The sequence below is a fragment of the Scyliorhinus torazame genome, chromosome 18 (genome assembly GCF_047496885.1).
Source record: "Scyliorhinus torazame isolate Kashiwa2021f chromosome 18, sScyTor2.1, whole genome shotgun sequence".
Lineage (NCBI taxonomy): Eukaryota > Metazoa > Chordata > Chondrichthyes > Carcharhiniformes > Scyliorhinidae > Scyliorhinus > Scyliorhinus torazame.
In genome coordinates this window covers 113,416,533-113,432,926 of record NC_092724.1, presented here as the reverse complement: position 1 = coordinate 113,432,926, position 16,394 = coordinate 113,416,533, and the positions used below count along the sequence as shown (strand labels likewise).

General features: G+C 43.7%; 1 protein-coding gene and 1 long non-coding RNA gene across 2 annotated transcripts in view; one reads left to right on the top strand and one right to left on the bottom strand.

Moving 5' to 3' along the window:
- Positions 1 to 16,394, bottom strand: part of LOC140395424 (uncharacterized) — a 182,443-nt gene that overhangs the window by 137,862 nt on the left and 28,187 nt on the right. The gene's annotated exons all lie outside the window — the stretch shown is intronic.
- LOC140395423 (heparan sulfate glucosamine 3-O-sulfotransferase 3A1-like) overlaps positions 4,382 to 16,394 on the top strand; it is a 206,397-nt gene continuing 194,384 nt past the window's right edge. Inside the window, exon 1 of the mRNA XM_072483156.1 lies at positions 4,382 to 5,420. Within this exon, the coding sequence (XP_072339257.1) occupies positions 4,894 to 5,420 (527 nt within the window). The 5' untranslated portion in view covers positions 4,382 to 4,893. The remainder of the gene's footprint in view (positions 5,421 to 16,394) is intronic.

Below are 16,394 nucleotides of genomic sequence, written 5' to 3'. Positions count from 1 at the left end.
CTCTACCCCGGGTGAATTTTCTGTTTAAAAGTTGCACCACATCCATACAGACTTTTTTCAAAATGCAGCAAAGCATTTGTGCCATTTTTACATCGTGCACTCCACGATTCCTTATCGGAAAAGTTGGTTGAACATCAATCGCTTACACTGTAATAAAGTGTACTTTATATTTGATTACATGCAATGGCCGAAGTGACGATTCAGACCTCATCTTCCGCTGTGTAAGGTGTCGCTCTCAAAGAAAAAAATAACCTTGTTGGAAATGGCTGGAGCGACAGAAAGCTGGTGAATGGTTAGGGACAGGGAATGTGTCTGTTCCACGGAGTTTACCTTACTTCATAACCCCAAATATCGTTTGGAGAGATTTCAATCGGGTTACACCACTAGTTTGGGGGGGGGGGGGGGGACAAATCTCTGTTCGTTTCCCTGTCGATTGATTTATCACAAGAAGAGGATGATTTCTCTTTCGAGTGAGCATTGCTGGTTCGCGGCGGATGCTCAGCTGTGGAAAGGACTCGTGTGGCAGAGCCTTTCCGCACGGTTTTACTGCCTCGCAGAGGCCGGAATGTGTCTCCAAGTTCGCTGCAAATTCCAAACTTCCGCCATGTAGTGGGGGGAGGCGGGGAAGGAGCTTTTCTGACTACAAGTGAGACATCTTAATAAGAAGAATATTCAACAATCTCATATATAGTATCTGCACCTCAGTGAGAATCAGCAGAGGGAAGGTTCTGCTTAATTATGAGAAGGCGAGATAGAAACTCGAGTTTCAGGATGTCTTTTTTTGAATAAATCGCAATCTATGTTTACCACTGAATTATATGATGTTCCTGATAACATCGATGACTACTGGAGAAAAGTGTAATCAGTATCTCCAATTAAAAATCGCATGGATAATTAAATAATGTTTAGGGTGATTCGAACCACTAACTATTATGCAAATACCATGTGGGGTTTTCAAGTTTAACGAGTTTTCCAGAATCCACTCCCGTGCAAAGTGTGATTGAGACGACAAACGCCATTTACCAAGGGCAGCTGAATAGACTTCGCGTTCCAAAGGTTACATTTTCGACAACAAATTTCTAGGCAGTTTAGGATGGTGAAAATTGAAGCGTATAAAATGTACTTTGAAGGACAAAACTCCTTCCCTTCTGGGTGATACCAGAAGGTTCGCCAAATAACGCGGTATATTTAGACAAATATATAAGCCCGAGTACAATTACAGGAATCTCTCCTTCGCGGGAATGCGTAACTATTTAGCAGGTTCTCAAACTTCGCTTTCAAAATATAATTTTTTTTAAAAATCCGGACTCTTTCACTGAACTGGAAAAAGTTTGCAAAGTTCAATCAACCGTACATTTCAGTTTGAAAAACTTGGTGAAAAGCCAAACTTCTTCAGAACACAGAGCCACTAGGCTAGTTAGTTTTTGAAATTAAAGTATTTTTTTATGGGGGAGAAAGTGGAACGATTATGTCCAGAAATTCAAAATTATTTGATACACAATTCCTGAAATATTTGGAAAGGGCATAAAGTTATCATTTTAAACAGAAAAAGGCAACACTAAATATTATAACGTAGTCGCTCGGATTTGGGCATCCGTCTGCTGAAATGCACAAATCTGCTGTTGTATAAACAGAAGCGCCAGTATATTAAATAAAACAAAGTTTAAGCGCGCGTTAGCAGTTGATAAATTTAGTGATCAGCCTTTTTTTGTGGGAACAGTTTTGAAACATTGCGAGGATATTAGTTCCCACAATTAATTCTCCCGGTCCTTAAAAAAATATAAATCCAACAGGGGTGATCTGTTAACCATTGGCCGGTCCTTTTGTCCCGAACCCAGGAACATATGGTAGATCCGAGGTCGCTGATATTTGGGGTCGCTCTCCTTTTCTGAGGCACTGATGTGCGGACAAATTGAAGGACTGAGTCAAGTCATTTTTATGCAAATTTTAACCTCCAAGAAAGCAGCGGAAGAAATAACAACAACACGCGCACACAAAAAAAAATAAGGCAACAGATGTGAAACATTGGGTTTGCGCCCTTGTTTCACTTTGTGAAGGAAATAATCAAATGCCGGACGAGAGACAAGGCAAGTTCTAATAAAGGTGATCGTCCTTGGTGGGCAGCCTGATGATGTCTGGGCAAAATCTGGGCTGACTGAATGCAGCTTAGTGGGAGATCGAGATGTTAACACGCAGCAAGTGACAGAATTAAACAAAACTGGACAGAAGCTAATTGAACCAGAAGCTATCGGTTTGAAGGAAGGCTATTTGGTTCCCAACTTCTCAGCTCGCGTTGGTTCAATCGAAGCTGGGAATTAATAAATAATGAAAAAGGTCATCCGCAATGGTCGTATTTAACCACTTCAGACGGATTTCTCGGCTGTTTTGTATTGATTTTCGCCTGATATGATTTCACCCCCCCCCCCCCTCCCCCTTATCATTGTCCCAAAAAACTGCTTTTGTGCCAACCTCAGGCGAATACGACAACGGGAAAGGTTTCGGAGTTTGGGGAGGATACAATACGCGGGTATATTATACAACTCAAGGAATGCTTCCTAACAGAGTCTGCTTCAAATTGCCTTGGCGGCTGTCAGATCCAAACTCTTTAAATAATACCTCAGAATCGTCCTGGGTGAGGCAGTATTTCAGTTTATGTTGTTGTTTATAAATGTACAGCCCAACTTGCTCTTAATGCCAAAAGCAAACAAGCGCACAACGATAGATCACACATTCACCACCATGTTCAATCAGAACTTCAATCAAACTCACTCTATTAGACTTACATTGTTGATCCATTTTGAGAAATTAATGGGATTGTTTTATTTTTTTTTTAAAAGGAATTCATGTCCATTCATTTCGGTCTAATAAAGGCACAAAAGGTCGCCACGATACAGCGCGCCTGGGCCGCTTCTGTTGTGCGTTTGATTGAACAACATGTTCCCCTGGAATTTCAGTTTAATGAACGCAGCTACACGGTGTCCAAAACGTGTCCTGGGGCTTTTAGAAAGAGAGAGAGAAATGGGAGAACTTTAATAACCAGACGGTGGCAGAAATTCACTGAAGGGCCAGGGTGTGGACTTTCTCATCTAGAGTCAATTCAGTCCCAGGCTGTCGGACACCCCACATTTTCCCTTTCAAATACACCTCAGCAAGATTACCCCCTCCCCCCCCCCCCCCCGACACACACACTCCAAAAACAAATCATTGTTTAATGTCTGCGTTGGGCCGAGAATGTGTAAACATAACGAGGTGTACGTCATTTACGCGTTTGTGTAATAATATTTGAAAGCCAACATTGTGATGAAGTGAATTTTAGTCGCCCCCGTCTCCTCTTCCTCAATCGATATCTCCCCTCAGCTGCACCGATTTGCAAAGGCAGGAATTAGTGGGAGTTGCTCTCCCGCTCCAACAGAATTCGGTCGCATTTCTGCATCAGAAAGATTGAGAGATCCCTCTTCACCGCCTCGCTCTGCCGGCAGCATTCTTATGTTGTTGGAACGCGGCGCCCACCGCGCCAACGTTCAATGATGCGGTCCCGCGGAGGAAAGCAATTGGCCTCGTGTGTTTTCCGATCTGTTCAATTGTATTAACGAAGCTGCTTCTTCCACACTCACAAAAAAGGTATGATCTGCCGACCTGACAGGAAGCGGGCGAGTGGCGGGCGGCCTCTGTTTACAGTGCACTCACTGTCTGACAGCCCCGCGGTGGCAAAGGAGGGACAGCGGCTCATTCCTGCCTCAGTTTGAATGTTGGGAAGGGGCCGGGCTCTCTCACTTCACCCCCTCAAACCACTGGAGCTGAAATCAGTGGTCACTGCTGGGTTGAGGGAAGAAATCCTGTCATGGTGTAAAACTCAAGTGATGTGAACATACTTGGTGGTGAAAGGCTCCTAATCTCCCTCACATGGGGCTTTCAGTACTAACACCACTGCAGACTGCGGTGTGGGGGTTTATTTATTTTAAAAATATTCCTTAAATGATGCCAGGCTTATCGGAGCTATGTGGGGGGGGGGGGGGGGGGGGGGGAAGTGATAGGGGCTTCCAAAAACCCAATTTGAAAAAACACAGCGCCTTCTATACTATAATAATCTTTATTGTCACAAGTGGGCATACATTAACGCTGCAATGAAGTTGCTGTGAACAGCCCCCTAGTTACATTATGGACCATTGCCGTTTTTTTAAAAAACCTTACTCCACTCTCAAAATGTTACACAGATAGAGCAATATCTGTACAACCGGCTCGGGAAAGCTGCCCTCTCTGGGCGGTGGACAAGGGAGGTGTTCTCGTGGGGGCACTGGGAGCGGAGTGAAGACCGCCCGGGTTGAAGAGTCGAGAAGTTTCATCCAGTCACCAGCGCGCTACTCGCTTCAATTTCACCCCGCCCACTGGCCCCGCCCCCAGTCTACACTGATTGGACGGGAGGTTGTAGGAACCTTTCCATTGGAGGATAGCCGGAGAGGGTACGGAGATTGTGATTGGCCTGGGTGGCTGGTCAATCATTCTCTCACACAAACACACACACAGGGGAACTTTTGCCACATTGATCTGGATGGAACTGTGGCTGGAAAGTCGGGGATGAATCAAAGAGGCGAGTAAAAATGCACCGTGACAACTCAGAATGAGCTGACTGGGGGGAAACAAAAATATGCCAGAAAGTAAATGAGTGGCGGGCAGCTGAAGACGGGAGCAGTAAAGCTAGAAGGATATAAACACCCCTCCTCCCACCCAAACACATACTGGGAGAACGAGTGGCATCCAATTTAATCCACACATCAGACTTAAGCAAACACACGAAAGGATCACACACAACACCCAAATAAAATGTTTCTGTTAAGCTGATACATGGCTACTGCCTAGTATGGAATTCTCTTGTGCTGGGGACTGCTACACGTTATGGCACAAAGCACAGTCTTTTCGGACGCTCTGCCCACGAAGGTCTACCGGAAAATCGTGGTTATGTTGTGTGTGCTGCTGATGTCCCTGTACTTGTTGTATTGTCTGTCGGATCTCTGTCACACGATGCCCAGCCCGCTGCGCGTCTCAGCACAAGGCAAGTACCTGGCCGCGGACCTGGCTGGCTGGCAGGCGCTCCGCAGGAAGAGGCTCCTGCACAAGCTCCAGGCGCAGGGCGGCTACTGGAAGGGCGAAAGGTACTTCCGAGACCTGAGGCTGCAGTTCCAGCCCTTCAATCTCAACCCGCGAGGGGGGACCGCCAGGTTCTTGGCGGGGAACCCTCCCAGCACCCTGAGCTTCAGCGGCGACGGGGCGAGGAAGCTCCCGCAGGCCATCATCATCGGGGTGAAGAAGGGAGGCACCCGGGCTCTGCTTGAATTTGTCCGGGTCCATCCCGACGTCCGGGCGGTGGGGGCAGAGCCGCATTTCTTCGACAGACACTACGATGAGGGATTGCGCTGGTACAGGTAAAGGATTTTTTTGGGAGGGGCATCACACCGAGCGGACGCGAACACACACACACACACACACACTAGTTTATCATTAAACCCTCACTTGTTGATTCGAAGTTCCTGCTTAAGCGTTCCTGAGCAATTATCTCCCGGAGTACAGGATGTTTTTACAAACTTAATGTACAAACACACGCTGGTGCACATGGCGAGTAGGCATTTTCTCTGTAATAATACTTTTCATAACTTTCAATGAAACTTGTGCGACACTATTTAATTGTAATTGTTGCTCATCGCGTTTCTTTCTTCACTCGTCATTGCCCTTTGCACTGAGACTTTTGTATCAGAAAATAATTTCCTAATATACCGGGGGCTTTCTGTGAGGCTAATGGTCCCCATTCGGTAATGTCTTCTTGGCAGAACATTTTGTGCCAACGTTTTAGTAAGCATCTGCTCAATTATGATTCTTGGATCACTGAGGCCTGGGTGTGGGCAGTCAGGCTGTTGTGACAGAATTCATTGAAAATATTCCCACTCGTCCACAAAAGCTAGCTACAAAAAAACTGTGCAGAGACGGGTTTGGGGAAGGAGGGGTGTGAAATAACCGTACCCCTCACCCCCCACTCAGCACCCGCCAGTACAAGTACTTTTATTGAGGCCTCAGTGATACACTTTCAGCAGCATTTAACGCAGAAGTTTCCTTTCCCGGGCTAGTAGTGGCTGGTTTACACAACAGAGTTTTAATAGAGGGGTATGGGTGATCATTATGATGAAACTCATAAAGTGTTTTTTTACAGTAAGACCCAGGCTTAAAAAATGCGCTCCAGTCCTACAAGGCCACCGGTGGCTGTGTAGCCACACGCTCCCTAATTGACTTTCACATGGCTCTTTTTGAAATATAAGTTATACCATGGCTTGAATGTATCCATCATAATTTGGAACGTGAAATTAACAAGATTCGTGTTGTGGAATCTCCTTCAGAGTAACAGCAATGCTGTTCAATCAGCCTTTTATACAAATCGCTGTTATTATCCCTCCCTTCTCAAACCCGTCTCTACCCAGTTATTTAGCCAGCAGTGTTGGCTTTTACGGGTCAGTGGGAATATTTAACTTTCACAACATCCCAAAAGAAAAGCTTAACAGTAAACCCCGTCGATTTGTTTGACATTGTTTTTTTTTAAAGTAGGACAGGGGGATTTTCCATTTACGAATTCGACTGTTACCAGTGATTATTATTGGGCGGTGAGAAGAATTGGATATGAGGGAATTACTGCTCAAACTGATTTCTTACAACATCTTTAAAGGTTCCTCAGTCAAGGATTGCATTTACTAAATTGAGTTCAGGCCCTGACAATACCAAACTTCCCAACTCCTCCTACACACTGGATTGATGATGTCACCAAAACGAACTACTTGATCAAAAACATTGACAGATAGTTAATTGGGAAATAAAATTCCTTTATGCAAACTCGCCATCTAAATGCTTTTGATCATAATATGGAAAATGCAACTACTTAAATGGGAAATAATTTCTTCATTTTGGTAAATAAAGGTGTAAAGTTCAAGATTAATAATGATTTGCACACATAAAGTCATAGAATCATACAGCACAGAAAAGGCCCTTCGGCTCATTGCATTTGCGCCCATCAAAACAACCATCTAGCCATGGCTGCCTTCGCGGATCCTGTCCTGCCTCCTTGTAATGTGCTGCCCTCTAATTGGGCGCTGAGCCTCCCCCCCCCCCCCCCCCCCCCCCCCACCCAATCAGGGGTTTTTGTATTTGAAGATCACAGCACTTGCAACACAGGGTCAAGCCCCTGAAATTATCTGGGAGACCTGTTCCCAACCATGAATTAAAAATCAAACCCTTGTACTTGCTAAAGTCTGAATTCAGTGTCATGAAATGATTACACAAAGAGATAGAGCACTAGATAAAACTCTAAAAGGTTCCAAATACAATTGGCCTTGTCATATCTTGCATGCCATCTTCCTTTGCAGAAATGAAACTTGGACTTCGGCATAGATTTTGGTCGATGCTTGTTGTAGAATCTCATAAAACCCCTCTGTCTCAAACGCAAAATATATTATCATTCTACCTGCAAAGATTATGTGCCAGGAGTGCAAAATAAATAGCCCTTTTCCATTTTATCTTCAGGGTAATAGGAGCTGATGATCTTGCTAGATGGGGATAAAGTTGGAGGTGCGAGAACTCTGATTCAAACCCAACAGCTGACATTATCTTGGGCTTAAAAAAACTTTACTAAACAGTCGAGCAAATAAGCTTACAGAACCTTTCTCTCTCCGTGTTCCAAATCAAACCGTACTTACCATTTTATTTATAGGTTTCAATTAACTCATTCACTTTTAATTAATAATGTTCTTTGAACGAGTTCTCAAATTTTGAAATTGAATGAATTTGCTGTCATAGATTAAATACAGAAGTTTTAAAAATTGCATTATCATTAAATATGTACTCATTCCTGTGTGCTTTTTTTAATGCTCTGACCCATGTGAGAATCAAGTGATAAGATTTACACATACCTGAATCAGTCACTGTGATCTTTGATGTTTGTAACATGCACAAACAACATGAACACCTCAACCAAGAGGTTGCTGTTCAGGACTAAATTAGACTTTTTTTAAGATGAGAAGAGAAGAAGAAAAAGACCCATTTGAGTTTGTTAAGGAGTGAATATGGAATAGAAATTACATCCTATGTTTTCTTCATCCTCAACACTGCTTTAATTTCTTTTATAAACTGCTATGCATAATTAATCTTCGATGACAGTTTTGTTTGTTGCAATCCTGAATTATTAGCATGAATCTGGGTTGGAGTTGGCTGTGAAGAATAAGAAAGGGCTAGAAAACATATTCACACTCGCAGGAGGCTTGAGAACCAAAATACAGTTATTTAAATTAATTGGCAAAACAACCAGAAGGGAAATGAAAAGATTTGAATGCAGTACTGGTTATGCTCTGCACTGCCTGAGAGAATTATGGAAGCAGATTGAAGAGTAAGTTTCAAAAGGGTAATTGGATATATTCTCAAAAAGGAGCAGGATAGTAGTGAAAGCGCAGGGGAGTGGGAATAATTGTATAATTTGTTCAAGGGCATGATTGAATGGCCTCCTTCTATGCTGTAAGTTTCTATAATTCTCTGGAGAGGCAATAGTTCACTGCTTTAAAAACATCTTTCACTAAGTATTAAAAGAGTCTGTCTACACACCTCTTGCCTATAAAAGTCTCTTCCTGGTCTCTGTGTCAATATTTTCCATGATAAATTCCGATGATAGCTCATGATATAAATGAGTCATACTGTAATTGCACCCTGCCATTAGGAGTGGCACTGTACCTCCTCAACCCCTAAGTGTCCAATGTTTTGGTGGTGTTACAGGGATAAGGTGGGGTGGGAGATTGGGCCTAGGTAGGGAAGTTTTTCGAAGGGTTGGGATAGGGTGGACTTTCAAAGGGTCGGTGCAGAGTCAATGGGCCAAATGGGCTCCTTCTGCTCTATAGGGATTCTATGATTCTGTGTCCCCTTGCTGTCTGCTCCAATCAATGCTAATTTATAAATCACAGTAATTTTGTGATTGAACTATAAATAATAGAATAATTAATTATATATAGCTAAGGACAAACTGTGTGACTTTATTATGGGATTGAAAACTGGCTGCACATTCTGTTTCAGGTATTCATTAATGTCCTTTACTAATGTCCTTTAGGGAAGGAAATCTGCCGTCCTTACCTGATCTGGCCTATATGTGACTCCAGACCCACAGAAATGTGGTTGACTCTTAACTGCCCCTCAAAGGCAGTTAGGGATGGGCAATAAATGCTGGCACAGCCTGCGATGCCCACGTCCCATGGACGAATAAAAAAATTAACCTTGGTTCACTTGCTGTTCACTCCCGATGTACAACACCATGGGAAATTGGTATCTCCATTCAAGAGTTTGCACAGGGTACAAGCTCCCTGACCACAGATTTTACTTCCAGTTATTATGCTATCCCATCAACATTTACACCTTGTAAATTCTGGTGTCTTAATTTTTCATTTGATTTAACCTATCACAAAGTGGCCACAGGCTTTGACCTCAAGGTAGCTCTGTGAAGTCCTCACTGACCTCCATCTAAAACAGCCCAGTCAACTGTTTTTGACCAATGCCAAGAGCCATTTTCAAGTATATCCAATAACCAATAATCCAATATTTCTACTTAAAGCGAGCTCCTGCTATTTTTGATGCAAGTGTAATGCAATGAACAACATGAGTTACACTTCAATTTTATTTTCCCATTTTAAAGATATAGGTAATTTGCTTCTAATCTTTGGGTTTTTCTAAAATCTTCAACCTGTTCCCCAAACAAGGAGAATGCCTATGAAACATATGGTCAAATGTAAAACCAGGGGCTGGTTTAGCACAGTGGGCTTAATCGCTGGCTTGTAGTACAGAACGATGCCAGCAGCGCGGGTTCAATTCCCATACTCCCCGAACAGGCGCCGGATTTTGGCGACTAGGGTCTTTTCACAGTAACTTCATTGAAGCCTACTCGTGGCAATAAGTGATTATTATTATTAAATGGCATCCCTGAGTCGGTCACTAGAGGTTGCACAAGCGCCTCATTGATTGACCCATATATCTTCCTTTCTACCCTTGAAGAGGAGAGTCCAGTATCTCCATCCTGTTGGCAAACTGACATTCGGCATTTACAGAGCTTAGTGATGCTATAACCAATGGACCAGATCGAAGCCCTGACACATCTCATTGTGAATGACAGTGGGCAAGTAAACAAGTAACTGGAGGAGGAAGCTTTATACCTGTACCCATTTTCAAATATGGGGGTGCGGGGAACATAATAATAATAATCGCTTACTGTCACAAGTAGGCTTCAATGAAGTTACTGTGAAAAGCCCCTAGTCGCCACATTCCGGCGCCTGTTTGGGGAGGCCAGTACGGAATTGAACCCGTGTTGCTGGCATTGTTCTGCATTTCAAGCCAGCTATTTAGCCCACTGTGCTAAACCACTACATCAGTACAATGATAAGACATTTGCAATCATCTCCTGTCAGCGCAAAGTGGATAATCCATTTCAGATTACTCCTAAGGTCTCCAACAGCATAGTCTTTAGTCAATTCGATTCACTCCACATGAGATCGAAAAATGGCTGAAAGCACTGGATTTTTGAAAGGCTATGAAAGGCCCTGTCAATATTCTGGCAATTGTACTGAAGACATGTGCTTCAGAACTAGCTGCAACCTTAGGCAAGCTGTTCTAGTCCAGCTACAGCACTGACATCCATTCGGCATCGTGGAAAACTGCTGAGGTATGTCGTCTCCACAAAAAGCAGGACAAAGTCAGCCCAGCCTTTACAGACCCATCAGTCTACTCTTGATCATCAGCAAAGTGATGGATGGCACCATTGACAGTGCATTCAAGTGGCATTTACACCAATAATTTGATGACTCTTTTGGATTCTACCAGAATTAGTCAGCGCCCGACCTCATTACAGCTTTAGTGCAAAACATAGATAAAAGAGCTGACTTGAAGAGGTGTGGTGAGAGTGATTGCCTTTGACATGAAGGCAGCATTTAACCGAGTGTGGCATTAGGGAGAAACATTGGAGTCAACGAGAATCTTGGGGAAAACTCTCCTCTGGTTGGAGTCATACCTCGCACAAAGGAAGATCATTGTGGTTGTTGGAGATCAATCATCTCAGTTCCAGGACACCACTGAAGGGGTTCCGCAGGGTAAGATCCAAGGCGCAACCATTTTCAGCTGCTTCATTATGACCTTCCTTTCATCATAAGGTCATAAGTGGGGATGTTTGCTGATGATTGCATACTGTTCAGCACAATTTACAACTTCTAACACGCTGAAGCATCTTGTGCCCAGATGCAGTAAAATTAAGACAACATTCAGGCTTGGACTGATAAGTGGCAAGTAACATTCATGCCACATAAGTGCCAGACAATAACCATCTCCAACAAGAGAGCATCCAACCATCTCCCCATGACATTCAATGGCATTCCCATTGCTGGATATCCAACTATCAACATCCATGGTGTTACCATTGACCAGAAACTGAAAAGAACCAGACATGTTTAGCACAGGGCTAAATCGCTGGCTTTGAAAGCAGACCAAGGCAGGCCAGCAGCATGGTTCAATTCCCGTACCAGCCTCCCCGAACAGGCGCCGGAATGTGGCGACTAGGGGCTGTTCACAGTAACTTCATTTGAAGCCTACTTGTGACAATAAGCGATTTTCATTCATTCATTTCATTCATATTGATTTTATTCATTCAAGGGATTTGAATGGGCTTCACTGCCAAGTCAGTATTCATTGCTCATCCCTCATTGTCCTTGAGAACGTGCTGGTGAGCTGTCTTTTTGAACCACTGCAGTCCATATGGTGTTGGTACATCCACTGTGCCATTAAGGAGGGAGTTCTGGGATACTGACCCAGCGACAGTAAAGGAAAGCAATATATTTCCAAGTCAGGATGGTGAGTGGCTTGGAGGGGAATTTCCAGGTGGTGGTGTTCTCATGTGTCTGCTGTCCTTACCCTTCTAGGTGGTAGAGGTTGTGGGTTGTCTACCGAGCCTTGTACATGGGTACACACTACTGCCAATGTTAGTTGGTGGTGGAGGGAGTGGATTGTTTGTGAAAGGGATGCCAATCAAGTGGGCTGCTTTGTTTTGGATCGTGTCAAGTTCTTTGAGTATTGTTGGAGCTGCACTCAATCAGGTAGGTGGGAATTATTCCATCATAATCCTGACCAGTGCCTTGTAGATTTTGGACAGGATTTGGGGAGTCAGGAGGTGAGTTACTCATTGCAAGATTCCTAGACTCTGACCTGCTCTTATAACCACAGTACTATATGATTAGCACAGTTATCACATGGAGTGAATCAAGTTGGCTGAAGACAGCACCTGTGATGCTGGGAACACCTGGAGGAGGCTAGGCTGAATCACCCACTTGATACTTCTGACTGAATGTTGTTGCAAATGCTTCGGCCTTGTCTTTTGCATGGATGTGCTGGGCTCCTCCATCATTGAGGATTGAAATATATGTGGAGTCTCCTTGTCCTGTTGCTTGTTTAATTGTCCATCACCGTTCACGACTGGATGCGGCAGAATTGCAGAGCTTAGATCTGATCCGTTGGTTGTGGAATCACTTTGCTCTGTCTATCACTTGCTCCTTCTGCTGTTTGGTGTTGTGTTGTAGCTTGTATCAGTACTGTGGCTACAACAGCAGGTCAGAGGTTAGGGATCTTGCGGCGTGTCACTCACATACTGACCCCCCAAAGCCTGACCAACATTAATAAGGCACAAGTCAGGAGTACAATGGAATAGTCTCCACTTGCCGGGATGAGTACAAATCCAACCACACTCAAGGGGCTGGTTCAGCACACTGGGCTAAATAGCTGGCTTTTAAAGCAGAGTAACTTCATTGAAGCCTACTTGTGACAATAAGCGATTTTCATTTTATTTCATTTCAAGTAGCTTGACACCATCCAGGATAAAGCAGCCCGCTTGATTGGCACCCAATCGAACACCTTCAACATCGATTGCCTCCACCACCATCTACTTGATGCACTGCAGCAACTCACCAAGGCTCTTCTTATAAACAGGCCACAAACATGCTTGTCAGTTGAGTAACTGTGAGCTACGTTTCTCATAAGGCCATGCTTCAATTCATAGGGATGAAGTCGTTCCTTTGAACACCTTTGTTCAGCTGAAGGGCGGGACTGTGGCATAATGGTTAACACTGTTGCTTCCAACAGTGCCGAGGACCCAGGTTCGATCCTGGCCCCGGGTCACTGTCCATGTGGAGTTTGTACATTCTCCCGGTGTCTGCTTGGGTCTCACCCCCACAATCGAAAGATGTGCAGCGTAGGTGGATTGGCCACGCTAAATTGCCCCTTAATTGGGAAAAAAAAATCTTTGTTCAACTCAGGAGGTATTGGAGAGGCTCTCGTATTGTAAAACTCATAATGCTTCATGGCGCACCATATTGGAATACTAATGCTGAGTGCCAATAGTTTGCAGATTTCACATTTTAATAAATCCAGTGTTCTATTTTTAATGCTGCCTGCATTCTCAAAATATTTCAATAACAGGAAACCTCAGGCTTATTTATCTGCCAATTTCTGTGTAAGAATTATGCTATTTTTAAATTGACAATATGGACAGTATGGGGGCAAAATTGTTCTTGAGTAATAGCGTAAAATGGACAATTGCAAATGGAAAATAAAATTGGACAGGGTGTAAAATGGGCTATTTGGTGATACATTCCAAGACCAATTTTATCGTCATATAGAAAATAATGTCTGTTGGCCCATTTTCAGACAGATAACTAGCAGTTAGCAAGAGCTTGAATCTGGAGATAAGACTTCAGTTTGTGCCTGTCATACGCCACAGGCAGATCACCCATTGCAGATAAATGAATGCTGGCCCCCACAACAAGATTCAATTCTTATCTTTCCACCACATGGGAGCAAAAGCTATAAACCTTGTGCAAACATGATGAGAACACATCAGCAATATTGCATGATCATTTCATAGGGATGGGCAACAAATGTGACCATTGCCAGTGACACCCAGCCATGAAAACAAAATACTCAGATTCTCAGCACTGGGAAGACTGATGCCATTGCTTTCAATCCCCGCTCCAAACTTTGTTCCCTAACTCCTGACTCCATCCTTCTTCCTTTTTCCCCGTCTATAACATCACCCAATTTTGCCCATCTCAGCTACTGAATTATTCTCCGAAGACCCTCATTCATCCTTTCATTACCTTTCAGCTTGAGTATTCAATTCACTCCTGACTGCCCTTCCATACTCTATCCTCTGTAAATTTGAAGTCACCAGAACTCTGTCCCCAGTCTTAACTCACATCATGTCCACTTCCCATATCACGGACCTTATTGGCTACCAGTCAAATGACATTGTGATCGGAAAAGTCTCATCCTTGTTTTCAAATCCTTCCATGACCTCGTCTCTACATATCTCTTTCAGTATCATCACTCCTCTAATTCTGGCCTCTTGTGCACTCCTGATTTTAATCCCTCCACCATTGCTGGCTATATTTTCAGTTGTCTAGTCCATAAACTCTGGAATTCTCTCATAAACCCCTTCCTTTCTTAACCTTGCCTTCCTTTTTTCAGACATTGTTTAAAAACCTAGCTCTTTGACCAAGATTTTGGTTATCTGACCTAACATCTCCTCATGTGGCTTGGTGTTATATTTTGTGTCACCTTGTTCGTCCTCTGAGGTGACAAGGGTAGGTTTCTGTTGGGAATGTAGGTGACTGCTCTGGCCTATCTGCACCAAGTACCTCTGTGAAGTTCCGTGTGAGATCTTTTTACATTAAAGGCACTCTATTAAGTGAGTGATTGTTGCTGCTGTCCTTTCCATTTCATTTTGTTTCCGCAACATATACATCGGTTCATGTATGTGTGCAGCAGGTGGCATTGGGACATTGTGGAGCAGGTAATGCATAATAACACCAGTGTGCAACTGCCTCTCCCAGGTGGTGTTCACATTCAGGTCACCTCAGTTCTCTGACTATTTGCTTGAGCCTATACTACTGGCGAGATTTCCCGACCCTCCCTGTTGGCAGGATCTTCTGGCCCTGTTGAAGCCCCCCCCCCCAACCGATGGCAGTTCCCCTGTGGCATGATGGGATGCCTCCGCCATTGGAAAACATGTCACAGGGCGAGGCCGGAAAATCCCGCTCTATGTATTTAGTGTGTTTTTAGCACCCAAATTGTCACGGCATCAGCATCACATGTGTAGCATGAGTTGATACGATGACCTACTCCAGCTCTGTTATGTGAAGTTTCACCAGCTGCACTATGCATAGATATACTTAGAGACAGAAACGCATATACAAAGTTAAGAGCAGTGTGGTTTGTGGTAATCTTGTTTCACTTTGTATGATTAATTTCAGAGGAAAAATAATTTCTGCTCTCATTCCGTCAAGACAGATGTGCCTATTTGTACCTTAAATAGAAATCCAAATAAAGAGAACAAGCTTGTTTGTACAGTCCCTCCAAATTGAGAGCAAGCCTTTTACAAATTCAGTGTGAATTAGACTCTGTGAAAAGAAAGCTATTTGTTGCCTTACCTTGTCCTTTCCATTTTATCAATGCTGCTTCTGCGACGTGTACATTCATGTGATATGAACATCGCAATAAACAGAAATGCATCAGTGCTGAGGTATAGTTAATATATCGACACACAGGGTAATTTTAGTTGAGAGTCTGCAATAAATGAATGGATTGGAATTTGATGGACAAATTAAAACAGGCTGTCTGCATGCATCCTTATTACAGGGCAAAACTGGCATGCATTTTGGAGTCCACACGTGTGCAGTTAAATGAGGAAATCTGAAAGCTGCTGTCACTGATATCCTATTTCTTCATATTCTGTGCTGTTGCAGTCTTCCCCAGCGAAAGCTGTGCAGAAATTAATGTGATGTGTGGTGTTGGGCTGACCGCCCACTGTTTTAACTCGACAGACAAAAACACATGTTAGTGTTTGCAGAATCAGGAGTGACACCAGTTTTTACAAAGAACAAAGAACAAAGAACAAAGAAATGTACAGCACAGGAACAGGCCCTTCGGCCCTCCAAGCCCGTGCCGACCATACTGCCCGACTAAACTACAATCTTCTACACTTCCTGGGTCCGTATCCTTCTATTCCCATCCTATTCATATATTTGTCAAGATGCCCCTTAAATGTCCCTATCGTCCCTGCCTCCACTACCTCCTCCGGTAGTGAGTTCCAGGCACCCACTACCCTCTGCGTAAAAAACTTGCCTCGTACATCTACTCTAAACTTTGCCCCTCTCACCTTAAACCTATGCCCCCTAGTAATTGACCCCTCTACCCTGGGGAAAAGCCTCTGACTATCCACTCTGTCTATGCCCCTCATAATTTTGTATACCTCTATCAGGTCGCCCCTCAACCTCCTTCGTTCCAGTGAGAACAAA